Here is a 26,695-nt window from a genome sequence, read left to right on the forward strand (position 1 = left end):
TGGCTTGGGAGGCCTCATGAAACTTATGATCATGGTGGAAGGGGAAGAGGCACATCTTACATGGCAGCAGGTGACAGAGATCAAGCAAGAGCAGAGAAAACTGCTTAATAAAACCATCAGATCTCATGAGAACTCATTCACTATCACAAGAACAGCATGGGGGGAAACCACCTCCATGATCCAATCGCCTCCCACCTGGTTCCTCCTTCCACACATAGGGATTATGGGGATTACAATCCAAAATGAGATATGGGTGGGGACACAGAGCCAAACCTTATCGCTTACCTAGTAACATGGATGGTTTAGAAAGCCATACTGCACCTATGGTTCTGCATATCCCCTAACAAACTGCCACGATGCCATCCTAAATGGTGTGCTTTCAGAAGCAATTGCTGTATAATTTTGGCCATATTGTCACTAAAATAAAATTCTCTAAGTACAAATGTCATTCTTGTAATCATCCAGTCATTTAATACATATCAATTCTCTATTGCATACAGCTAGGCACTGGGATACCATGAGAACCTGACCACCTCAGCTTCTGCCTCCACAGATGCTCTTGTCAAGAGAGGGATACAGAAAAGCGAACAAGTAATTAATTACAAGGCAGAGTGTGAGACAGTATGATGGGCTGTAGGGGATCACCCATACACTATGATGATCTTGTAGGGGATCACCCAATAGGTGCTCAGGGCTCAGAGGCAGCTTCCTGGAGGAAGGGACACCTAAGTTCAGATTTGGAGGTCCAGGAAGAATTAGCCAGATCATTAAGGAGGGTGAGAAACGTGTTTGAGGGTGCTTTAGGTACAGACCAGCATCAGCACAACCCCAGGGGCAAAAGAAAGCTTGACATATTCAGGCAACTGAAAGAAATTGAATGTGATTGAGAGTGGAGCCTGAAGTGAGAAGTGGTAAGGTTTGCTGTTTGAGTGGATAATATTGGGGCCAGATCATGAAGGACCTTGAGAAACCTGGGAATGAGTTTAGACTTTGTTCTAAAGGTCAAGAGAATCCACTAAGGGTATCCAAGCTGGGGAACAGATTGGAGGTGGTCCACCAGACAGGAGGCAGAAAGGCCAGACTCAGACATTAATTTATTTGGATTTTCTGAGTTTCGATTTTCTCATCTTTGAAATAAGGACAATAGCACATATCTCAAGGACTGTTATGGAACTTAAATAGAATATTAGAAATCAAGAAGCTAAATCAGTGTTTGGCATGTTGGGAGGCCAAGAATATCTCCTGGCCCCTCATAAGTCTATGGTGTTGTATTTTTATTGGTATCTGATTTATTTTGTAACATATGATAATTAATATTGAATTACTGAATGATTCTTAACTATGATCAAAGGCCCACATGTTCGTATGTCCATGCAATGAATGACCATGCCTATCAGCAAAAGGGCAATCAATGTTCTTACAGAAGTTATTGGAATTGTGAACCACATGCTAGCTTTCATGAGTACTGGAAGCCACAATACTGGACATTTAAAAAAAGTCTTTTGTCCTCTTAATTAAGCAAATGTGTTACTCTCTGAAATTTAATTTTCTCTTCAGATTTCATACATTCTGTTTTTAAAATTGCCCAGTTGTTGCTAATACATCAAACCATATTTTTGGTAGAATGGAGAAGGGAGGAAAAGAAGGATTTGGGGAGGAAGAGGGACAGGAAATCGCTGAAGAATGGTACCTTGCTTTGGTTTATGTGACATAGATAACACTTGCTCTTTGGCTATGGAAGGCCTTACACCAGTCAGAAAGTTACACAAAACACTAACCTGTTGATCATTGCAATCTTATTAGCAATATGCATATTTGAAATGTACATTTTAAATGAAATTATCTTTGAGAATGTGATTTTCCCCAGAGCTGTGTAAGTAGATATCTATTTTCTTCATTATTTTACCAAGTAAGTTTGTTTAGAAAACCCATGCAATAGAAACTGTATTATTCTTGAGTATTACTTTAAGAAAATAATCTGGCTAGGGAATACAGTCTGAAATCCAATGTCAAAGTATTCTAACCAGCCTGGAATTCTGCATAACGTACCTGTGAAGAGTCATAACAAGATGTCCAGGAACAGAATGAATACTGTCTAATTCCAGTGGGGAAGTGGGGAAAACAGAATAGAAAGAAAATTCTGATATCTTCCTTTCCAAGTAATAGGCAAATTATGTAATAAAAGACTAGAGATTTAGCAGAAACCACCTGGACCTTAAAAACAAACTGATGTACAGAGAAAACTATTACTTTCTGTGTAGCTATAAGGTTAGTGATTGTGATTCAAGAGTTGACATTTATTTTATTTTTCACATTCCATGGGCAGAATTAGTACCATATGGCAACAAACCATTGGGTGGTTAAAAATCACAAGATGATAAATTTCTGCTTTTAAAATGTAAAGTAGATCAAATGTTTTAGGCTTCTTTTTGTTTTTATTTTATTCCACCTTGTTTTTTCCTTTCCTTTTCCTGGAAAGTTCACAATACAGTATCAGTCACCTAGAAAACATTTAATCATAATAACTGATGATGATAAATATTGTATGCATATGTAAGGCATGAGCTTCGGTTACTAGTGGAAGAAGGCCTTCGTGGAAATACTTCTTTATAAGGGATCATCTACTTTTTACTCACTCTCTCAAAACTTTAGCCAAGGAAAACCAAGCATTTATTTACTTTGAGCTTTAATATTTTCTTTATCATTATTAAAAAGTAATAATTCTACTTAAAGGTGCCCAAAATCTCCTATCACTTAGTGCTCCAAGTTAGACTATTAGAGTTTTATTCATTTAGCTGAATGCTAAATGCTTCTTAAAATACAAATATCCCCATAAGAAGGGTAGCAATTAGTCTTTTTGTACCATACTGGGACTTCAAAAATCTGATGTAGGAAAGGAATCTGAGTGCCTCAGTTTATTAGATTCACCACCACAGAAGGAAGATCTGAGTAAAAAAGTGTCAGAAGAGGGAGGCTGTAGCTAACACAGATAAGCTGTGGCCCAGGTGGTTTGGCTAAGCTTGGCTGCAGGTGCAGATGGTTCCAGGGAAGGTGATTCTTCTTATCTCCATGGTGTGACTATTTGTAGGCAACAATTCTGGAAGATCTGCATCTGAGTCCTGGGGGAGTCTTCCAGGCAGCAAGCGGTGGGAAAGCTTGCTTTGGCTGGCCCCCAAACTGACCCAGTGGGTAGTCATGGGTATTGCAGAAAAGTCACAGTGCAATTACTTGCTTGAATGCACTCACGCAGAAGCAACAAGAAACACTACTAAAGTAGCAGTAGCAAGAGCAAAAAAAAGTTATTGAATTTGTAGCTGAGGCATAACGTTTAAGCTTTAAGAAAACAACTTTGATTAATAAACCTAAAAAACTCTTTGCGGCTGGGCGCGGTGGCTCATGCCTATAATCCCAGCACTTTGGGAGGCCGAGGCGGGTGGATCACATAAGGTCAGGAGTTTGAGACCAGCCTGGCCAACATGGTGAAATTCCGTCTCTATTAAAAATACAAGAATTAGCCGAGCGTAGTAGCATGTGCCTGTAATCCCAGCTACCCAGCAAGCTGAAGCAGGAGAATTGCCGGAACCCAGGAGGCAGAGGCTGCAGTGAGCTGCGATCACGCCACTGCACTCCAGCCTGGGCAAAAGAACAACACTCCATCTCAAACAACAGCAACAACAACAACAACAACAACAACAAAACAGACAAAAAAGAAACACGCAAAAAAAAACAAACAACTCTTTGCAGCTGAAATCAAAACATAACTGAGGAGAACTCAAAAAACCTAGGTGAATATATTATCCAGCCAGCCCAATCTAAAGACCTCCCTAATACCTAGAGAGGCGGGCTCCAGAGTTAACATTTTACAAGCATATTTTAGTTATATGTCTACATGAATATTCAAAATGAGGCCAGGTAGGGTGACTCACATCTGTAATCCTAGCACTTTGGAAGGCCAAGGTGGGTGGATCACTTGAGGTCAGGAGTTTGAGACCAGCCTGGCCTACATGGAGAAACCCTGTCTCTACTAAAAATACAAAAATTAGCTGGGCATGGTGGCACACACTGTAATCTCAGCTACTCAGGAGGCTGAGGCAGGAGAATCGCTTGAACCCAGGAGGTGGAGGTTGCAGTGAGCCGAGATCACGCCATTGCACTTCAGCATGGGGGACAAGAGCGAAACTCTGTCTTTAAAAAAAAAAAAAAGATACTGCACGATTATGGCACTGTAGCAAGTATGTAGCAAGTACTTTATTAAGCTTCTCTCCGTTAATTCTCACAACAACCTGGGCATTAAAATTACCCTTATTTTACACAGGAGGACATTGAGGCTTAGAGGTAAGTAGTTTATCTCAAATTTCAGAGATAAGCAATTGTATTTGCTTGCTGGTATTAATGAGCCACAGTCTGACTGGCTTAAACAAGAGAAGTTTATTTCCTCACAGTTCTAGAGTATAGAAGTCCAAGGTCAAGGTCCAAGGTCAGCTGGGTTGTTTTTTTCTGAAGCCTCTCTCCTTATTGGCTGTCATTTCCCTGTGTCGTCATATAATATTGCCTGTGTGTGTGTCTGTGTCCTACTCTCCTCTTCTTATAAGGATACTTTAGGGTAGACTAAGGTACACCCTAATAACTTCATTTTACCTTTATTATCATTTTAAAGATCCTCTCTCCAAACACAGTCACATTCTGAGGTACCGGGTTTAGGATTTCAACATACGAATTTCAGGGAGACCCAATTCAATCCATAACAGCAATTCTTTTAAGTTATTTTAGGTAGCTATATATTTATTATAGATAACATGATTAAGTTATAATATTATACTCTTATGTCAGCCAATGAAATGAACTACCCTAGATACCTCGAAACAAGAAATCTGTCAAAAGAAAATAGTTTCACGGGTAAAGAAAGAGTTGAGAAACCCAACAGAAATAATCTAGAGGCAAACGAGTATGGAAATACATTTTTTCCTCTGGGGCTGGTAGGATGAAGAGAGGAAGGAGATGGTGTCACGGGAGTAGCATGTGATTAGAGGCCACCCAGTGGACCTGAACTGCCGTGGACCTGCCCCATGGCACCTGGGGCTGCAAAGGACAGGGCTGTTTGGCAAGACATGAAGCCATGTAGAAAATGGGCACCGAGGAGATGCCACCTGAAACAGAGAGGAGGACCAACACCTTGACCTCTTTCTCTGCCAGAGCCTACCCCCAGTTGATTCTCCGCCAAAACTGCAGGGCCCAGGTACCCCGGAAATGCAGTGCCCTTAGTTCCCTGTGAAAAGGAACAGAGCACGGGAAAGTCAAGACATGGCTCTAGGAGCAAAGATCTGAAAACCAATACCACTAACTTATATAGAGTTCATTTCACAAGTTGGAACACAGTGGTTCTTGACCAGTGGTTTTGTGGGCCTGGTGAAGTCATCAGTTCATTTCCTTTAAGAACCATGGAACAGAAATTCCTGAATTGCTTAGAACTGGTTTAAAGCCAGGATTTGGGTGTTTGCTTGTAGAAACCAGAGAAAACCAAAACCAAAACCAAACAAACAAAAAAGTCCACTTTGTACTGATGAGCTTTGTTTCTTTCACCGCCTTGTTTGGATATGCTTAGCCTCTAAGATTGTTCTCTAAATGAGCAAAGGCTTGTAAGCAGCTTTAAGACTGTAAAAATATGACTTACCTGACAATTGCTTGGTTCACTTGCTACCTGTCTTTTGCATATTTTCTCCTCTCATCTGTAGTTTTTTGAGACAGGAACATGTCTTTGAAGAAATCTGTGTCCCCCCGCAACCTTAGGACTGATGATCATAAAGCATCTGTGGAGCCCTTTGTTGGGAGAGGACCGGGAGAAGACCGGGAGAAGTGGGAGCACGTGTTTCATGTGGCCAGAATCCTCTGCAGCCACCAGCAGAAGAAGGGAGGCATGGGATGTCAGACATGTTAACAGAATCTTTTAGAGCAACTTGTTTTCTATGCAGAGACTTTTTCAAGACCAGGGCTATTTTTGCCGCTTAATGTGGTCTACATTTTCTGCAGTCAGATCCCACTGATGGTTAATGACATAAGATCCAGGAAGCTTGGGGATTGCGCCAGTAGACACCAGAGACGGTCAACCTTGTCAAAAAAGAAACAGATGACATACTTACAGCATGGTGAGACACTCAGTTCCTAAGCCCCTAAAGCAACTAGGAAGCAAGAGATTTGATGCAGACACACTAATTACACAGCCAGATTTCTCTGAAGACAGCATTTACCAATGCTCTCTCTTAAAAATGCAGATTGACAGAGGGATAATTCCAAGTAATTTAATGAAACAGCAGGTGATAGTGAGAATTATCCTAGGGGTGGGGCAAGCAAGTAGCCGTGTGCAGTCAGGCACATGCTAAGTTGCCTCCCATGCCCACATTCCTAGGCATAAAAGACCCATCAAAAGGATAGCTGGTGAACCACGACAAACAAGGTACATTGATTAGTATGTATCATTCAGCTGTTGGCACGCTGACACACCCATTGAGTGATATTGGACTCATGGGATTGATATCTGTGACTCAAAAAGCATAAGGATTTCAAACAGGTGACTCAGACATCGCATGTGTAGCTCTTTCCTTATTGGTAGCCTAGGCTGGGCAGGTGCTCAGCCTGCATCTCGCAGGTTCCCCTGTCAACTCTTGCTGTCATCATTGACTCTAAGCCACATTTTGGCAGGGTTCTTTCTACATTTGTGATTATTTTATCCTCAGCATTCAGCACATTGCCTGGCACATGGTGAGTCAAATTCATCTCTAGGACGGTCTTTGAGTTTGCACATAAAATGTTGGAAGTATTTTGCCATCGGTTTCAATGACTACTGTTCTTGAAGTTATTTTTTCTTTCTTAGCAAATGAAATCATAAAGTGAATAATCAGCTTCATTAAATCTATTCTCAAATTCTCTCCCAGATTTTTTTTGGGAAAGAGGAATTTAATTATAAACATGAATTTGGGTGAGAGGCTTTAAGATTAGGGTATCTCAGAGCTTTGTGGGGGCCACAGTGCCTTATTTAGGCCACAGTTTAGGACACCTGAGAGTGGTTGGTATTTAAAATGTTTCAAACCTGGCTGTTCATTGGAATCCTCCTGAGGCTTTAAAACCTTCTGATGCCTTGGTCTCAGGATTCTGGAAGAATCAGTCTGAGGTGTACCTTGGGCATTGGAATTTTTTAATCTTCCTGGATGATTCTAATGTGCAGCCAAGGTTGAAAACCAAAGTAAGAATCTTCTCTTACGCCAATGTGGATACTTAATGGTACTGATGATGAGTCTCAAGTGACCCCATGCCTTTATTTTTATCTCTTAAATTACAACACAGGGAAGTAAGTTTCATCCTCCGTGGAAGTCAGTGTCTTTTCCCACAACACCATGTGTGGCAGGGCGGTGACACGGATTCACCCAGCCTGCTTTCATTTCCTCTTTATGATGGACATCTCTCCCTTTCTGCTTTTGGGTTCTCTCCTCCCCTCCCTACTTATCCCTAGCCCTCTATTAGCTTTGGGGTGTAATAGACTCCCCTTTCTATCCCCCTTCTCAAGAATATTTGGTTTTAAGGAGCATCCTACATTATAATCACTGTGAGAAAACTGATATAGAGCAATGCAAACACAGGGAAGTTAGGAAGGTTCCAGAAATTCCTAACCATCTCAATAGTGACAATCTCTGTTTTGTAGCTCATGTCCCTCCTCTGAGCTGGTGACTGGAAGCTGTGACCCCCACCCAAACCCTTTCTCTGACTTTCAATTTATTTCTCTCTTAGATAAAGAACATGTAAAGGTTCAGCCACCAAAAACTGCTCACTTTTACCCACTGAGGCATCTGGGCAGATTAACAGGTGGATTCTGATCCTATGTGAGCTATTTGATTTGTCTGAGACCCTCTAGCCTAGGCAGGGATTCCCACTTCACTGCCTTTTATTGTGTTAGCCTGGGCACTTAACCTCTTTAAAAACATTACTTCTATGAAAAAATGTATTTCAAATTGTGACCCACATACAAATAAACTTTTTGGAATTCAACCTGTCTGTAAGTTGGAGATAGCTGATAAATCTTATTATAATTCAGTAAATATTATTCAGAAAAAGAAATCACAATATGAATTAATTCATTGTTTTGGTCTTAAGCAATAAAAAGTATAAGCAATAGAAACAAGGTACTGAAAAGTGTCAGAAGGTTTATTATGAGCAGCATTTGCGGTGTTATTGTGTCCTAGCATAAGCCATTGCTGACTGTTCAGGTAATTGTTAATGTCTGAGGAAGTGCCTGATCCTCAGAATTAGCTTAACTTTGGAATAACAATAGTTTACAAGAAGAGATCCCTTACCATAAGTCAAACCCATGCTAAGTATAATTTAATTCCCACAATGACCACATGAATCAGACTCTATTATTACTCACATTCTACAGATGGGTAAACTGAGACATAGAGAAGTTAAATAACTTTCTTACAGCATCCAGCACACAAATGTCTAAGCTATGGTTCTCACTGGGCAATGTGACCTCTGAGTCAGCACACTTAATCATGTGCAATCCGCAAGAGTCAGTAAAGGATATCATCTAAATCATATGTTACACCTAAGGATGAAAAAAAGAAGACATTGTCTTGGCCATAGTGGTAACTTGTATTGACACTGTTGACAGGAGGGAAGTCTTGTGTGTGTGGTATGTACTTGGAAATTTGCATTTTAAACATTTCTGAAGAATTGAGTTTTGAATGCCTTGTTGGTATGATTTTTCTAACATTAGTCTTGCTTGAGCCCGAGGGCCATGTTAGAGAAGCTCTGAGAGCCTACACCTTCTCATGGTCTTGAAAATAACTGATTTTTTTTCGTATTTAAGTATTCATGAGATGCTGTGAACCTTTTATAAATCTCCAAAATCAACTTTAACATTTCCCTCCTCCTCTGTAAAGAACATTCCTTTTAAGAAAAAGATGATCAGAACACTAACATTAACAAAAATTATATTTTGGAAGTATCTGCAATTTTACCTCAAATGAATTGCAAATAAATACTTTATAAGACTCTTGTATAATGAATGCCAGTTTTTAATTTTTGAAGTAGTTTTTATTATTGGTTAAGATTTGGCTATGCCTCTCCTAGGAATAGCTTGTATATTTCCATGGCCTCAGGGTAATTGGAGAATCACTGGTCTATTTAAATAAGTTTCATAAACTAGTGGAGTTTTTCCTGGAGATCAAGGAAAGAAGTGTGAGTAATGTGCACCATAGTGTGAATAAAATATATTAGGGACCAAGAAGTCATGGATTCAAATTTCCACACTTTAAAAAATTACAGCTCTAACATTTTAATCCACAATTCTATAATCCCAAATCCCTGAAAATAGTAAGCATCTCCATAACTCCTTCAGAAGCCAATTTGACCTGAACCTCTATGATATTATTTGTGGTCCTGAAAACTCCTTTTTGTGTGACTGTTCATGCATTTTAGTGCAGAAATGTTCATGTGTTTGATTATTGAGTTGTGCCCAGGCCCTGATGTAGATGTCATATGATATACAATATGTATAGAGTATTAACTTTCCAAAAATGAAAAAAAATTATGCATTCTGAAAAATTCTAAACTCCGAAATCAGACTTTCAGGATGCAGGTATGATTCAGATAAAATTTTTTTAAAAACAGCATTTGACTGACAAGTAACTTTAGCAAAACACATCAGTCTGCTTTTTAAAATTTGTTCATTGATCCATTTAATTAACAAGTATTTATTGAGTATTAAGGCTGGTGATATAGTTGTGATTGAAACTAGAAACAGTCTAATGGGGACGACAAAACATGAAATTGTCACTCAAATGAATATATACAAACTAAGTTAACTGCTCTAAAGGTATTTTGATATCACTCAGAGTGCAAAATAAATGTTTAATAAACTTTTAGGAGCAAGATGGCCGAATAGGAGCAGCTCCAGTCTCCAACTCCCAGCGCCAGCGACACAGAAGACCGGTGATTTCTGCATTTTCAACTGAGGTACTGGGTTCATCTCACTGGGGAGTGCCGGACGATCGGAGCTGGTCAGCTGCTGCAGCCCGACCAGCGAGAGCTGAAGCAGGGCGAGGCATTGCCTCACCTGGGAAGCGCAAGGGGGAAGGGAGTCCCTTTTCCTAGCCAGGGGAACTGAGACACACAACACCTGGAAAATCGGGTAACTCCCACCCTAATACTGCGCTTTAGGAAACAGGCACACCAGGAGATCATATCCCACACCTGGCCGGGAGGGTCCCACACCCACGGAGCCTCCCTCGTTGCTAGCGCAGCAGTCTGTGATCTACCGGCAAGGCAGCAGCGAGGCTGGGGGAGGGGCGCCCGCCATTGCTGAGGCTTAAGTAGGTAAACAAAGCTGCTGGGAAGCTCGAACTGGGTGGAGCTCAAGCAGCTCAAGGAAACCTGCCTGTCTCTGTAGACTCCACCTCTGGGGACAGGGCACAGTAAACTAAGACACACAGACACCTCTGCACAGACGCAAAGGACTCTGTCTGACAGCTTTGAAGAGAGCAGTGGATCTCCCAACACGGAGGTTGAGATCTGAGAAGGGACAGACTCCCTGCTCAAGCGGGTCCCTGACCCCAGAGTAGCCTATCTGGGAGACATCCCCCACTAGGGGCAGTCTGACACCCCACACCTCGCAGGGAAGAGTACACCCCTGAGAGGAAGCTTCCAAAGCAAGAATCAGACAGGTACACTCGCTGTTCAGAAATATTCTATCTTCTGCAGCCTCTGCTGCTGATACCCAGGCAAACAGGGTCTGGAGTGGACCTCAAGCAATCTCCAACAGACCTACAGCTGAGGGTCCTGACTGTTAGAAGGAAAACTATCAAACAGGAAGGACACCTACACCAAAACCCCATCAGTACATCACCATCATCAAAGACCAGAGGCAGATAAAACCACAAAGATGGGGAAAAAGCAGGGCAGAAAAGCTGGAAATTCAAAAAATAAGAGCGCATCTCCCCCGGCAAAGGAGCGCAGCTCATCGCCAGCAACGGATCAAAGCTGGACGGAGAATGACTTTGACGAGATGAGAGAAGAAGGCTTCAGTCCATCAAATTTCTCAGAGCTAAAGGAGGAATTACGTACCCAGCGCAAAGAAACTAAAAATCTTGAAAAAAAAGTGGAAGAATTGATGGCTAGAGTAATTAATGCAGAGAAGGTCCTAAACGAAATGAAAGAGATGAAAACCATGACACGAGAAATACGTGACAAATGCACAAGCTTCAGTAACCGACTCGATCAACTGGAAGAAAGAGTATCAGCGATTGAGGATCAAATGAATGAAATGAAGCGAGAAGAGAAACCAAAAGAAAAAAGAAGAAAAAGAAATGAAGAAAGCCTGCAAGAAGTATGGGATTATGTAAAAAGACCAAATCTACGTCTGATTGGGGTGCCTGAAAGTGAGGGGGAAAATGGAACCAAGTTGGAAAACACTCTTCAGGATATCATCCAGGAGAACTTCCCCAACCTAGTAGGGCAGGCCAACATTCAAATCCAGGAAATACAGAGAACGCCACAAAGATACTCCTCGAGAAGAGCAACTCCAAGACACATAATTGCCAGATTCACCAAAGTTGAAATGAAGGAAAAAATCTTAAGGGCAGCCAGAGAGAAAGGTCGGGTTACCCACAAAGGGAAGCCCATCAGACTAACAGCAGATCTCTCGGCAGAAACTCTCCAAGCCAGAAGAGAGTGGGGGCCAATATTCAACATTCTTAAAGAAAAGAATTTTAAACCCAGAATTTCATATCCAGCCAAACTAAGTTTCATAAGTGAAGGAGAAATAAAATCCTTTACAGATAAGCAAATGCTTAGAGATTTTGTCACCACTAGGCCTGCCTTACAAGAGATCCTGAAGGAAGCACTAAACATGGAAAGGAACAACCGGTACCAGCCATTGCAAAAACATGCCAAAATGTAAAGACCATTGAGGCTAGGAAGAAACTGCATCAACTAATGAGCAAAATAACCAGTTAATATCATAATGGCAGGATCAAGTTCACACATAACAATATTAACCTTAAATGTAAATGGACTAAATGCTCCAATTAAAAGACACAGACTGGCAAACTGGATAAAGAATCAAGACCCATCAGTCTGCTGTATTCAGGAGACCCATCTCACACGCAGAGACATACATAGGCTCAAAATAAAGGGATGGAGGAAGATTTACCAAGCAAATGGAGAACACAAAAAAGCAGGGGTTGCAATACTAGTCTCTGATAAAACAGACTTTAAACCATCAAAGATCAAAAGAGACAAAGAAGGCCATTACATAATGGTAAAGGGATCAATTCAACAGGAAGAGCTAACTATCCTAAATATATATGCACCCAATACAGGAGCACCCAGATTCATAAAGCAAGTCCTTAGAGACTTACAAAGAGACTTAGACTCCCATACAATAATAATGGGAGACTTCAACACTCCACTGTCAACATTAGACAGATCAACGAGACAGAAAGTTAACAAGGATATCCAGGAATTGAACTCATCTCTGCAGCAAGCAGACCTAATAGACATCTATAGAACTCTCCACCCCAAATCAACAGAATATACATTCTTCTCAGCACCACATCATACTTACTCCAAAATTGACCACGTAATTGGAAGTAAAGCACTCCTCAGCAAATGTACAAGAACAGAAATTATAACAAACTGTCTCTCAGACCACAGTGCAATCAAACTAGAACTCAGGACTAAGAAACTCAATCAAAACCGCTCAACTACATGGAAACTGAACAACCTGCTCCTGAATGACTACTGGGTACATAACGAAATGAAGGCAGAAATAAAGATGTTCTTTGAAACCAATGAGAACAAAGATACAACATACCAGAATCTCTGGGACACATTTAAAGCAGTGTGTAGAGGGAAATTTATAGCACTAAATGCCCACAAGAGAAAGCAGGAAAGATGTAAAATTGACACTCTAACATCGCAATTAAAAGAACTAGAGAAGCAAGAGCAAACACATTCGAAAGCTAGCAGAAGGCAAGAAATAACTAAGATCAGAGCAGAACTGAAGGAGATAGAAACACAAAAAACCCTCCAAAAAATCAATGAATCCAGGAGTTGGTTTTTTGAAAAGATCAACAAAATTGACAGACCACTAGCCAGACTAATAAAGAAGAAAAGAGAGAAGAATCAAATCGACGCAATTAAAAATGATCAAGGGGATATCACCACCGACCCCACAGAAATACAAACTACCATCAGAGAATACTATAAACACCTCTATGCAAATAAACTGGAAAATCTAGAAGAAATGGATAATTTCCTGGACACTTACACTCTTCCAAGACTAAACCAGGAAGAAGTTGAATCCCTGAATAGACCAATAGCAGGCTCTGAAATTGAGGCAACAATTAATAGCCTACCAACCAAAAAAAGTCCAGGACCAGATGGATTCACAGCTGAATTCTACCAGAGGTACAAAGAGGAGTTGGTACCATTCCTTCTGAAACTATTCCAATCAATAGAAAAAGAGGGAATCCTCCCTAACTCATTTTATGAGGCCAACATCATCCTGATACCAAAGCCTGGCAGAGACACAACAAAAAAAGAGAATTTTAGACCAATATCCCTGATGAACATCGATGCAAAAATCCTCAATAAAATACTGGCAAACCGGATTCAGCAACACATCAAAAAGCTTATCCACCATGATCAAGTGGGCTTCATCCCTGGGATGCAAGGCTGGTTCAACATTCGCAAATCAATAAACATAATCCAGCATATAAACAGAACCAAAGACAAGAACCACATGATTATCTCAATTGATGCAGAAAAGGCTTTTGACAAAATTCAACAGCCCTTCATGCTAAAAACGCTCAATAAATTCGGTATTGATGGAACGTACCTCAAAATAATAACAGCTATTTATGACAAACCCACAGCCAATATCATACTGAATGGGCAAAAACTGGAAAAATTCCCTTTGAAAACTGGCACAAGACAGGGATGCCCTCTCTCACCACTCCTATTCAACATAGTGTTGGAAGTTCTGGCTAGGGCAATCAGGCAAGAGAAAGAAATCAAGGGTATTCAGTTAGGAAAAGAAGAAGTCAAATTGTCCCTGTTTGCAGATGACATGATTGTATATTTAGAAAACCCCATTGTCTCAGCCCAAAATCTCCTTAAGCTGATAAGCAACTTCAGCAAAGTCTCAGGATACAAAATTAATGTGCAAAAATCACAAGCATTCTTATACACCAGTAACAGACAAACAGAGAGCCAAATCAGGAATGAACTTCCATTCACAATTGCTTCAAAGAGAATCAAATACCTAGGAATCCAACTAACAAGGGATGTAAAGGACCTCTTCAAGGAGAACTACAAACCACTGCTCAGTGAAATAAAAGAGGACACAAACAAATGGAAGAACATACCATGCTCATGGATAGGAAGAATCAATATTGTGAAAATGGCCATACTGCCCAAGGTAATTTATAGATTCAATGCCATCCCCATCAAGCTACCAATGAGTTTCTTCACAGAATTGGAAAAAACTGCTTTAAAGTTCATATGGAACCAAAAAAGAGCCCGCATCTCCAAGACAATCCTAAGTCAAAAGAACAAAGCTGGAGGCATCACGCTACCTGACTTCAAACTATACTACAAGGCTACAGTAACCAAAACAGCATGGTACTGGTACCAAAACAGAGATATAGACCAATGGAACAGAACAGAGTCCTCAGAAATAATACCACACATCTACAGCCATTTGATCTTTGACAAACCTGAGAGAAACAAGAAATGGGGAAAGGATTCCCTATTTAATAAATGGTGCTGGGAAAATTGGCTAGCCATAAGTAGAAAGCTGAAACTGGATCCTTTCCTTACTCCTTATACGAAAATTAATTCAAGATGGATTAGAGACTTAAATGTTAGACCTAATACCATAAAAATCCTAGAGGAAAACCTAGGTAGTACCATTCAGGACATAGGCATGGGCAAAGATTTCATGTCTAAAACACCAAAAGCAACGGCAGCAAAAGCCAAAATTGACAAATGGGATCTCATTAAACTAAAGAGCTTCTGCACAGCAAAAGACACTACCATCAGAGTGAACAGGCAACCTACAGAATGGGAGAAAATTTTTGCAATCTACTCATCTGACAAAGGGCTAATATCCAGAACCTACAAAGAACTCAAACAAATTTACAAGAAAAAAACAAACAACCCCATCAAAAAGTGGGCAAAGGACATGAACAGACATTTCTCAAAAGAAGACATTCATACAGCCAACAGACACATGAAAAAATGCTCATCATCACTGGCCATCAGAGAAATGCAAATCAAAACCACCATGAGATACCATCTCACACCAGTTAGAATGGCGATCATTAAAAAGTCAGGAAACAACAGGTGCTGGAGAGGATGTGGAGAAATAGGAACACTTTTACACTGTTGGTGGGATTGTAAACTAGTTCAACCATTATGGAAAACAGTATGGCGATTCCTCAAGGATCTAGAACTAGATGTACCATATGACCCAGCCATCCCATTACTGGGTATATACCCAAAGGATTATAAATTATGCTGCTATAAAGACACATGCACACGTATGTTTATTGCAGCACTATTCACAATAGCAAAGACTTGGAATCAACCCAAATGTCCATCAGTGACAGATTGGATTAAGAAAATGTGGCACATATACACCATGGAATACTATGCAGCCATCAAAAAGGATGAGTTTGAGTCCTTTGTAGGGACTTGGATGCAGCTGGAATCCATCATTCTTAGCAAACTATCACAAGAACAGAAAACCAAACACCGCATGTTCTCACTCATAGGTGGGAACTGAACAATGAGATCACTCGGACTCAGGAAGGGGAACATCACACACCGGGGCCTATCATGGGGAGGGGGGAGGGGGGAGGGATTGCATTGGGAGTTATACCTGATGTAAATGACGAGTTGATGGGTGCAGCACAGCAACATGGCACAAGTATACATATGTAACAAACCTGCACGTTATGCACATGTACCCTACAACTTAAAGTATAATAATAATAAATAAATTTAAAAAAAAAAAAAAAAAAAAAAAATAAACTTTTAAACTGATTGTGCTCGTGTCAAGTCACCACGGTTGTAGAGCTAAAGGATTCTTTCAATGCTTCAGTGTAAATGCATGTGAAACAAGAACATATTTGGCAGCTCAAAACATGAAATTATGAAACCGTTAATGAAAAAGTCATTTGCTTGAAAGAAAGAGGGCATTTAGGTTAAAGAAAATATACCAAACTCTACCTGTCATGGTTGGTATTTAGAGTACATGTTTATTTAAATATCTAGTTGAGAGAAGGGAAGAAATAACTTGTTTAACCATGATAACAGTCACATAAAATAGGTGATATTATTATTATTATCATCATCATTATAGTAGCCATTTTCTAGATAAAATAATTGAGGCACGGTATAATTGCCCAAGTTGCTTAACCAATCAGTGGCCAAGTCCTAAATTGAACACTATACTTCTCCTGAATGCTAACTGTGCTTAAAAAAGTAAAGCATGAGTCAGTGGGGCCTGAACTGTGGTAGACAGTGTGGTACAGTGAAAAGAACTTTGGGTTTGCAGGCTAGAGAACTGGGCTCACGTTTTGACTTTACAAGTTACATGATTTTGAGCCTTACCTGTAAAACTAGACAATAATTACTTCTGAGGGTGGTTGTTAAGGTTGAATTTACACCCACTAGATTGGCAAAATTATACGTCTGAAAATAATGTGTTGACAAGGATGTCAAATAATGAAAATGCTCTTCATACACTATTGGTGGGAGTGTAAATTGGTACAACCTTGGAAAATAGTTTAGCATTATCTTGCTCAACTGAATAAATATTTACCCCAGGACCAGAAATTTCACACCTAGAGAAAACGTGTGCATATGAACAATAGTATAAATGTACCAGAATATTCTTTGCAGCATTATTTGTATTAGCCCCAAACTGGAAACAAGTCAAATGTCTACAGACAGGAGAATGGATACACCAATTGTGGAATATTCACACCATGGAATATACTAAAATAGTAAAAGTGAATGAATTTCAGCCATGCACAGCAATGTGGTTAAAGTTTAAATGCATCGAGTGGAAAAAAAGCAAGTCTCATGAGAATACATGAAGTGTGATGCCACCATTTTTACAAAGGAATAAAACAAGCAAATTCACAAACATCTTGTTAGAAACAGAGCCATGTGAAGTTAAGTTCGTTTTGAATATTAAGGAAATGATAAAGTCAAAATTCAGAATGTGGTTATTTCTGCGTGGGGCAGGGTGTAGCTAGGTGAGGGGGGAGCTTTAGTATTATTTATCACATTCTAGTTCTTATATTGGGTCATAGATGTAAAATTTTAGGAAGTGCATGTTACATATAATCTTTTTGTAAGCATCGAATGTTACATAGTAATCATTACAATGCCCTATTTAAGACTACTGTACATTTCTGAGGAATTCCCCTCCTTGCTCCTGTTTCCCTAGCCTTGTGTCCAGAAGTAGACACACATAGTAGATTCCCAGGAAAGTTTTATTAAGGAAATTAACAGTAGTTGGCTAAAAAGAAGATTAAAAGACACAACATTCATGAAGAATACTTTGTAAATGAAAAACCCTATACAAACCATAGGTATTATTATTAAAAGAGAACACTTACTGTAATATGATTTAATTCTCGCTCCCTCAAGACTGAATTGCTTTAATTGATGTTCTTGTGAGGAAATGCCTGTCAACACTTTCCACGGTAGATGCATAATGCATTGAATCTCTGCCCTCACACCCACTAGTTTCTGAGAGAGCACCAAAGTAAGAGTTTATTTCCAGGGTGTTTCTTCTTTAGATTTTAAGAGTAATTGTTTTCCTTAGTAGCAGTTGGGTGTTCACAATCCAAGGAACACTTGTCAGTCTGAAAATACTGAAAATGATGAGGAAAGAAAAGAAATGGACACTTGCCTTCAAAAACACTTTTGTACATTCCTACGGGAAAAACCCATGGTGGCTGTTAACGCTATCAACATTTTTAAAGCCAAAGAGGAAAAATATAAATGCGCAGTGTACAAAGGTAAATAACATGTGTTGATAGTTTGTGGTCTGTGCCTAAACTTTCTCTTCACCGCCTACTGCAGAGTGCTCTAAGAAGACGGCCTTGAATCTTTTCACCTTTGGCCCACTCAACCAAACGTTATGTCTTTCACTTAGATTTTAAATGTGTTTTCAATTCGATCTCTTTATTTTTGACAATCTCTTTTCTTATGCATTGAGGCATCATTCCTTTCACAAGAATAAAGGGGAGGAACTAAGATAGAAATTCTTTGTTTAATTATCAAATAACAATTAGAATTCATTGTGTCTGTGCCTTTTAATACTCTACTGTATTTTCCTTCCTCAAAACAGAGGCAGCTCTGAAGTGTGGTTATAAGTCTGTTTACACCACCCAGATATGAAATTGACTTGCTAATGGTAACTCTTACTTGGTATCCATGGGTTACTGTGTCATGTGATTTGACATCAAGTACAGACAGTGCTGATTAGGAGCATCCAGCTCTGTCCATCTCCGTGCATCACTGAACCATCTGGTCATTTATTCACTAATAAGCCCCTAATGGCCCAAATATTCACCGGCCTGTCATTGTGACATGGCATAAAATGCCTACATCTTTCAACTTGCTTTGACATGTTGCTTGTTTCACATCAAAACCCGTCATTTACAGGAAAAGAGCTCAGAGGGGTAAAAACTTGACCTAATCTACAGTGTTAACACAAAGACAGGCTTGGTTATCTAGTAGCCTGACTGAAAGCATGTAAATGGGCAGGAATTCATTTTGTACATTTTTTTCCATTCTCATTTTACAACATTCTTTAAGTTTGGTATCATCCCTAATATGGGATTTTATGTGGGCTCTGCGTTGAAATATCTATCCTGTATCTGTTTAAATAGTAAAGAGCGCTTTAAAAGGAAAAAGCTTCCTGGAGACATGGGGCTTGCCTGTTTACATTTAAATGTGTCGGAAAAAAAATACAATATGGATCCAAAGAGCAGCTCTTCGCAATTCTCGGAAGACTCTTTACGGTTTGTTATTTTAACCCTCTCTCATTCTCTATTCTTCTTTTGCAGCCTAATATGATTTTCCTCCCCATTATATCTGCAGATTATAAAAATTGGAGATTATCCATGTTTGCAGCATTTGATATTATCACCAGAGCAATAATAAAAGGTTGGAATTCCTGTTTTGACTTATAAGCATTGGAAAAGAAAGGCCAAAACTCTGCAAATAGTCATATTGGCATAAGCAGAATTAAAATAATAAAGATTAGAAGGGAATAGGGAGGGGAGAATATAATATTCTATCATATTCAGTGCTGTTGAAATCTTCGTTCTTAAGTGGAATTAAAACATCATGTAACTGAGGGTCATTAATTGGTTTTAGGTGCTTCATATTTTATAGACACTACTGGTGAACATTAGAAAAAAATCTCCCTACCCCATGTGTCTCCTTCTATTGTCTTGGTCTTTCTTAAAAAAAAGATTATAAAAATCACGGCCGGGCGCGGTGGCTCAAGCCTGTAATCCCAGCACTTTGGGAGGCCGAGACGGGCGGATCACGAGGTCAGGAGATCGAGACCATCCTGGCTAACACGGTGAAACCCCGTCTCTACTAAAAAATACAAAAAACTAGCCGGGCGAGGTGGCGGGCGCCTGTAGTCCCAGCTACTCGGGAGGCTGAGGCAGGAGAATGGCGTAAACCCGGGAGGCGGAGCTTGCAGTGAGCCGAGATCGCGCCACTGCACTCCAGCCTGGGTGACAGAGCCAGACTCCGTCTCAAAAAAAAAAAAAAAAAAAAAAAAATCACATGCCGGCATAATTTAGGTTTAGAACTTCATTTTCCTGTTATCTTCCCCTGTGGTTCACCAGGGCCCAGTTCTGATAATTTCTTCCAGCTCCAACCCAGACACCCATGGAAACCAAACAAAAAGATGGTGGTAGCAGATGCAGGGCTTTCCTATTCATAGGTCAGCTCACACACCTGCGGGGCCAGCTGATCTACAGTTGAGCCGAAACCAACATCCTTTTGCTCCTTGTTGCTTCCAATGGGATGAAGCTAGAAATGGATCCTCCTTTGAAGGATGATGGGCCCCTCTGAAGAATGAGCCTGCTCTGAAGGGTGAACTGCAGGTAAGGTTCACCAAAGTATCTTCCCAAGTACTCTCCTCATTCAGGTTTTCTGATTAATTGATGTTAGAAGAGAGCAGCCCCTTTCTTCAGTGCTGATTTAAAGACAGTCAAAGTTCCCTACTGCCTAAGCAGCAGCTTTATAAACTTTATTTTTTTCTGTATTTAAAAAAAGTCTTCTGTGTTGATCATTAATATCTTCCTTTTCTTGTGACCACTCATTATCCACTTCTAGATGCATAAAAGTTTCAGCACATATACGAGTCAGTCTTTATCACTCCACAGGACTGCATCAAATCCTTGTCTCCTGTGTATGCTGTGAAACTAAATCACATAAACTTAACAGAAACTCTAAAGTCCCTTGTTTCTTTAGGATCTGATATTCCTGATTTCCAGAATATTCCTCATTTAAAATATTCCTTCCTTTCATGCACTGTCTTGTATGTTTTGTGTTGCTATGAAGGAATATTTGAGGTTAAGTAATTTGTAAAGAAAAAAGGTTTATTTGACTCACAGTTCTGCTGGCTGGAAAACTGGCTTCTGGTAAGGGCCTCAGGCTACTTCCACTTGTGGTAGAAGGCAAAGGGGAGCTGGCCTGTGTAGAGCTCACCTGGTGAAAGAGAGGGAGATGAGGGGAGGTGCCTGGCTCTTTGGACAACCAGCTGTCCTGAGAAGTAATAGAGTGAGAACTCACTCACCCACTTCCCCTAGCGGGAGGGAATTAATCGATTCATAAAGGATCTGCCGCCATTCCCCAGACACCTCCCATTAGGCCCCACCTCCAACACTGGAGATCAAATTTTAACATGAGATTTGGAAGGAACAAACATCTAAGCTATGGCATGCCTTTAATCATACTTGAATCACCACAGCCACATGGCTTGATACTTTGTAGAGAGAACTTACACTTATTTATTCACTCATTCAATTGACAAACGTTCAGTTGAGCAGCAGCAATGTTCCAGACACCAGGGATACAAAGATGATTAAGACATTACCCCAGCCCTTAAGGAGCTTAAAGTCCTTTCAGAATATGGGATTTTGTAGCAGGAGGGCAGAAATCAGCAATTGAGTGTATCGACAAAAATATGCTGAGAATTGCCAAAACTTGGTCATACAAAACAAGAAAAAAGTTGAAGGCAATATACAAATACAAAGGAGTGGGTGTGGTACCTATGTGTTCTTGTACCATATTCTTCTATTATAAACAAAGACCCACATAACCCACTAAGTCATCTCCTTCTTTCCTCTCCCTCCTATTCATACTGTCTTCTCTTAGCACCAGTAAGGGAAAGGTGCCTCCAAAGTATAAAAATACTCTAGCTTGGAATGGAAAGAGAAAGAAAGACAGAGGGAGAGAGAGAAGAAAAAGAAAAAGGAAGAGGAGGAGCAAAGGGAGGAGGAGAAGGAGAAAAAAGAACACAGAGAGGGAAGAAGAGAGGGAGGGAAAGATACTCTTGGAGTCCCAAGCCTTCCATACCCCAGAGCCTGTAAATTTAATGCCCAAAAGTCCCTGACTTTGTACAGCAATCAGTGGCTTTCCCCACAATGACTCATTGTCCAATTGTATGTTGTGTTCACCAGGAAAGGAGGAAGGCCCAAGGTAGCAAACCAGCTACTCCCTTCTCTGTCTCATGGTATGCACACTTTCATCTCTCCCTGTTATTTTCGGATACCTATGATGTCTTCACTTGTCTTCATTATGGCTTTTCTTTTTCTTTCTTTCTTTCTTTCTTTCTTTCTTTCTTTCTTTCTTTCTTTCTTTCTTTCTTCTTTCTTTCTTTCTTTTTTAACTGCTTCTCATTGTGTGTATTTTGAAGCAGCGATGGGATGGTATTTTACTATTGCTGTAAAGTTTTTTCTCTTACTGTATTATGAAATTTTCCCTCATGTTTTTATGTATTCTTTTGTTGTTGTTGTTTTGTTTTTGCTTTTTTTGTATTTATTTTATTTTATTTTACTTTAAGTTCTGGGATACATGTGCAGAACGTGCAGGTTTGTTACACAGGTACATGTGTACTGTGGTGGTTTGCTACACCCCTCTACCAGTCATCTACGTTTTAAGCCCTGCATGCATTAGCTATTTGTCCTGATGCTCTCATCCCCTCACTCCCCACCCCTCAACAGGCCTCAGTGTGTGATGTTCCCCTCCCTCTGTCCATGTGCTCTCACTGTTCAACTCCCACTTATGAGTGAGAACATTCAGTGTCTGGTTTTCTGTTCCTGTGTTAGTTTGCTGAGGATAATGGCTTCCAGCTTTATCCATGTCCCTGCAAACGACATGATTTCATTCCTTTTTTATGACTGCATAGTATTCCATGGTGTTTATGTGCCACATTTTCTTTATCCAGTCTATCATTGATGAGCATTTGGATTGGTTCCATGTCTTCACTGTTGTAAATGGTGCCACAATAAAGATATGTGTGCATGTGTCTTTATAGTAGAATGATTTACATTCCTTTGGGTATATACCCAGTAATGGGGTTGCTGGGTCAAATGGTATTTCTGGTTCTAGGTCCTTGAGGAATTGCCACACTGTCTTCCACAGTGGTTGAACTAATTTACATTCCTACCAACAGTGTAAAAGCATTCCTATTTCTCCACAGCCTCACCAGCATCTATTGTTTCTTGACATTTTAATAATCACCATTCTGACTGGCATAAGATGGTTTCTGATTGTGGTTTTGATTCATATTTGTCTAATTATCAGTGATGTTGAGCTTTTTTTCATATGTTTGTTGCCTGCATAAATGTCTTCTTTAGAGAGGTGTCTGTTCATATCCTTTGCTCACTTTTTGTTGGGGTTGTTTGTTTTTTTTCTTGTAAATTTGTTTAAGTTCCTTGTAGATTCTGGACATTAGCCCTTTGTCAGATGAGTAGATTGCAAAAATCTTCTCCCATTGTGTAGGTTGCCTGTTCAGTCTGATGATAGTTTCTTTTAGCTCTTTAGTTTAATTCAATTCCATTTGTCAATTTCAGCTTTTGTTGTAATTGCTTTTGGCATTTTCGTCATGAAATCTTTGCCTGTGCCTATGTCCTGAATGATATTGCCTAGGTTTTCTTCTAGGATTTTTATGATTTTGGGCTTTACATTTAAATCTTTACTCCATCTTGAGTTAATTTTTGTATAAGGTGTAAGGAAGGTATCCACTTTCAGTTTTCTGCATATGGCTAGCCAGTTTTCCCAGCACCATTTATTAAATAGGGAGTCTTTTCCTCATTGCTTGTTTTTGTTAGGTTTGTCGAAGATTAGATGGTTGTAGGTGTGTGGTGTTATTTCTGAGGTCTCTGTTATGTTCCATTGGTCTATATGTCTGTTTTGGTGTCAGTACCATCCTGTTTTGGTTACTGTAGCATTGTAGTATAGTTTGAAGTCAGGTAACTTGTTGCCTACAGCTTTGTTCTTTTTGCTTAGGATTGTCTTGGCTATACAGGCCCTTTTTTTGTTCCATCTGAAATTTAAAGTAGTTTTTTCTAATTCTCTGAAGCATGTCAATGGTAGTTTGATGGGAATAGCATTGAATTTATAAACTACTTTGGGCAGTATGGCCATTTTCGTGATATTGATTCTTCCTATCCATGAGGGTGGAATGTTTTTCTATTTGTTTGTGTCTTCTCTTATTTCCTTGAGCAGTGGTTTGTAGTTCTCCTTGAAGATGTTATGGCTTTTCTTTATCTCCCCTCTGTATTTTCCTCTATGATGTGTTTTCTATCCTTTTCTGAGAGGGAGAGGATGTGGTGAGATGGGTGCCAACAGTATTGGTTTTGTCTTTTACTCTGTTCTCCCAGCCAAGGGAAAGGGTTAGAGAGCCATTTATCTCCATGATTTCAAGATTCTGAAAAGATTGCCAGGGTTATGAAAATGTTTAGTAGAATGCACTCTTAGTTTGTTATTCCTGATATATATGATGGCCCATACTGGGAGTCAACTAGTTTTTTTCTGTAATCATCTAAATGTATGATTGTGAGAGGTTGACCATTGGGTCTCACACTGGACTTTCTGGATGCTTGGAAAACAATTACTGTAATATTTTAAATTTTTGTTATTTTTAATTTTTATGGGTACATAGTAGGTGTGTATATTTATGGGGTATAGGCATTGCATATCAAAGCATTACATTGATACAGGCATGCAATGCATAATAATCACATCATGGTAAATGGGGTATCCATCCCCTGAAGCATTTATTTGTTGTGTTACAAACAATCCTAGTATGACTCTAATTACTTTTAAATGTACAATTAAATTACAATGGACTAAAATCAGCCTGTTGTGTTATAAAATACTATATCTTATTTGCTCTTTCTAACTATTTTTTGTACCCATTAACTATCCCCACAACTCCATGTGCCCTTCCCATCCTCTGGTAACTATCCTTCTATTTTCTCTATTCTATGAGTTTGTTTTAATGTTTAGCTACAACAAAATAAGAGAGAACACATAGTTTGTCTTTCTATGTCTGGCTTGTTTCAGGACACAATGACCTTTAGCTCCACTCATGTTGGTGCAAATGACAGGATCTCATTGTTTTTAATGGTTGAATAGTACTCCATTGTATATATGTACCCCATTTTCTTTATCCACTTGTCTGTTGATGGACACTTAGGTTGCTTCCAAATCTTGGCTATTGTAAACAGTGCTGCAACAAACATGGCAGTGCAGATATCTCTTTAATATATTGATTTCCTTTCTTTGGGGTGTATACCCAGCAGTGGTATTGCTGAATCATATGATAGTTCTATTTTCAGTTTTTTGAGGCCCCTCCATACTGTTTTCCACAGTAGTTGCAGTAACTTACATTTCCACCAACAGTATATGAGGATTTCCTTTTCTCCACATCCTCACCAGCATTTGTTATCATCTGTCGTTTGGATACAAGCCATTTTAAGTGGGATGAGATGGTATCTCATTGTAGTTTTGATTTGCATTTTCCTGATGATCAATGATGTTGAGCATCTTTTCATATCCCTGTTTGCCATTTGTATGTCTCCTTTTGAGAAATGTCTATTCAGAACTTTTGCCCACTTTTAAATCACATTATTAGACTTTTTCCTATAGAGTTGTTTGAACTCCTTTTATATTCTGGTTATGAATCACTTGTCAGATGGGTCGTTTGCAAATATTTTCTCCCATCCTATGGGTTGTCTCTTCACTTTGTTGGTTGTTTCCTTTGCATGTAGAAGCTTTTTAACTTGATGTGATTCCATGTGTCCATTTTTGCTTTGGCTGTCTGTGCTTGTTGGGTATTACTTAAGAAATTTTTGCTCAGACCAGTATCGCGGAGAGTTTCCCCAGTGTTTTCTTGTAGTAGTTTTAGTTTGAGGTCTTAGACTTAGTCTTTAATCCATTTTGAATTGATTTTTGTATATGATGAGAGAGAAGGGTCAAGTTTCATTCTTCCGCATATCGATATCCAGTTTCCCGAACATCATTTGTTGAAGAGGTGGTTTTTTCCCCAACGTATGTTCTTGGCACCTTTGTCAACAGTAATTTCACTGTAAGTCCATGAATTTGTTTCTCAATTCTCGATTCTGTTTCATTGGTTTATGTGGCTGTTTTCATGCCAGTACCATTGTGTTTTGTTTACTATAGTTCTGTAATATAATTTGAAGTCAGGTGATGTGATCCCTCCAATTTTCTTTTTTCTCAGGATAGCTTTGGCTATTCTGAGTCTTTTGTGGTTCTGTATACATTTTAGCATTTTGTTTTATTTCTGTGAAGAATGTCATTGATGATTGAATCTGTAGTTTGCTTTGGGTAGTATGGACATTTTACCAATATTGATTCTTCCAATTCATGAACACGGAATATATTGCCATTTTTTTGTGTCCTCTTCAATTTCTTTCATTAGTATTTTATAGTTTTCATTGTAGAGATATTTCACTTCTTTGGTTAAGTTAATTCTTAGGTATTTAATTTTATTGTGGCTATTGTAAATGAGATTACTTTTTAAATTTCTTTTTCAGACTGTTCACTGTTGGCATATAGAAGTGCTACTGATTTTTGTATGTTGATTTTGTATCCTCCGACTTTACTGAATTTGTTTATCAGTTGTAATAGTTTTCTGGTGGAGCCTTTAGGTTTCTCTGAAGATAAGAACATAAAATCTGCAGACAAGTATATTTTAACTTGTTCCTTTCCAATTTGGATGTCCTTTATTTATTTCTCTTGTCTGATTGCCCTAGTTAGGGCTTCCAGTACTATGCTGAATAACAGTAGTGAAAATGGGCATCCTTGTTTTGTTATGGATCTTAGGAGAATGGTTTTCAGTTTTTCCTCATTCAGTATGATACTAGCTGTGGGTCTGTCATATATGGCTTTTATTATGTTGAGGTATATTCCTTCTATACCCAGTTTTTTAAGGGTTTTTATCATGAAGAGATGTTGAATTTTATCAAATGCTTTTCCAGCATCAGTTGAAATTATCATTTTCTCTTCATTCTGTTGATAAAATGTACCACACTGATTAATTTGTATATGTTGAACCACCCTTGTA

At 39.3% G+C, this 26,695-nt stretch overlaps 1 protein-coding gene across 1 annotated transcript in view; it reads left to right on the forward strand.

The window, feature by feature from the left end:
- The first annotated feature begins 626 nt into the window (after positions 1-626).
- The window catches only part of LOC144333278 (uncharacterized), a 93,067-nt gene continuing 66,998 nt past the window's right edge, over positions 627-26,695 (forward strand). The window contains exon 1 of the mRNA XM_077956522.1: positions 627-776. Coding sequence (XP_077812648.1) covers positions 627-776 — 150 coding nt within the window. The remainder of the gene's footprint in view (positions 777-26,695) is intronic.

Source organism: Macaca mulatta, chromosome 12 (assembly GCF_049350105.2).
Source record: "Macaca mulatta isolate MMU2019108-1 chromosome 12, T2T-MMU8v2.0, whole genome shotgun sequence".
NCBI classification, from domain to species: Eukaryota; Metazoa; Chordata; class Mammalia; order Primates; family Cercopithecidae; genus Macaca; species Macaca mulatta.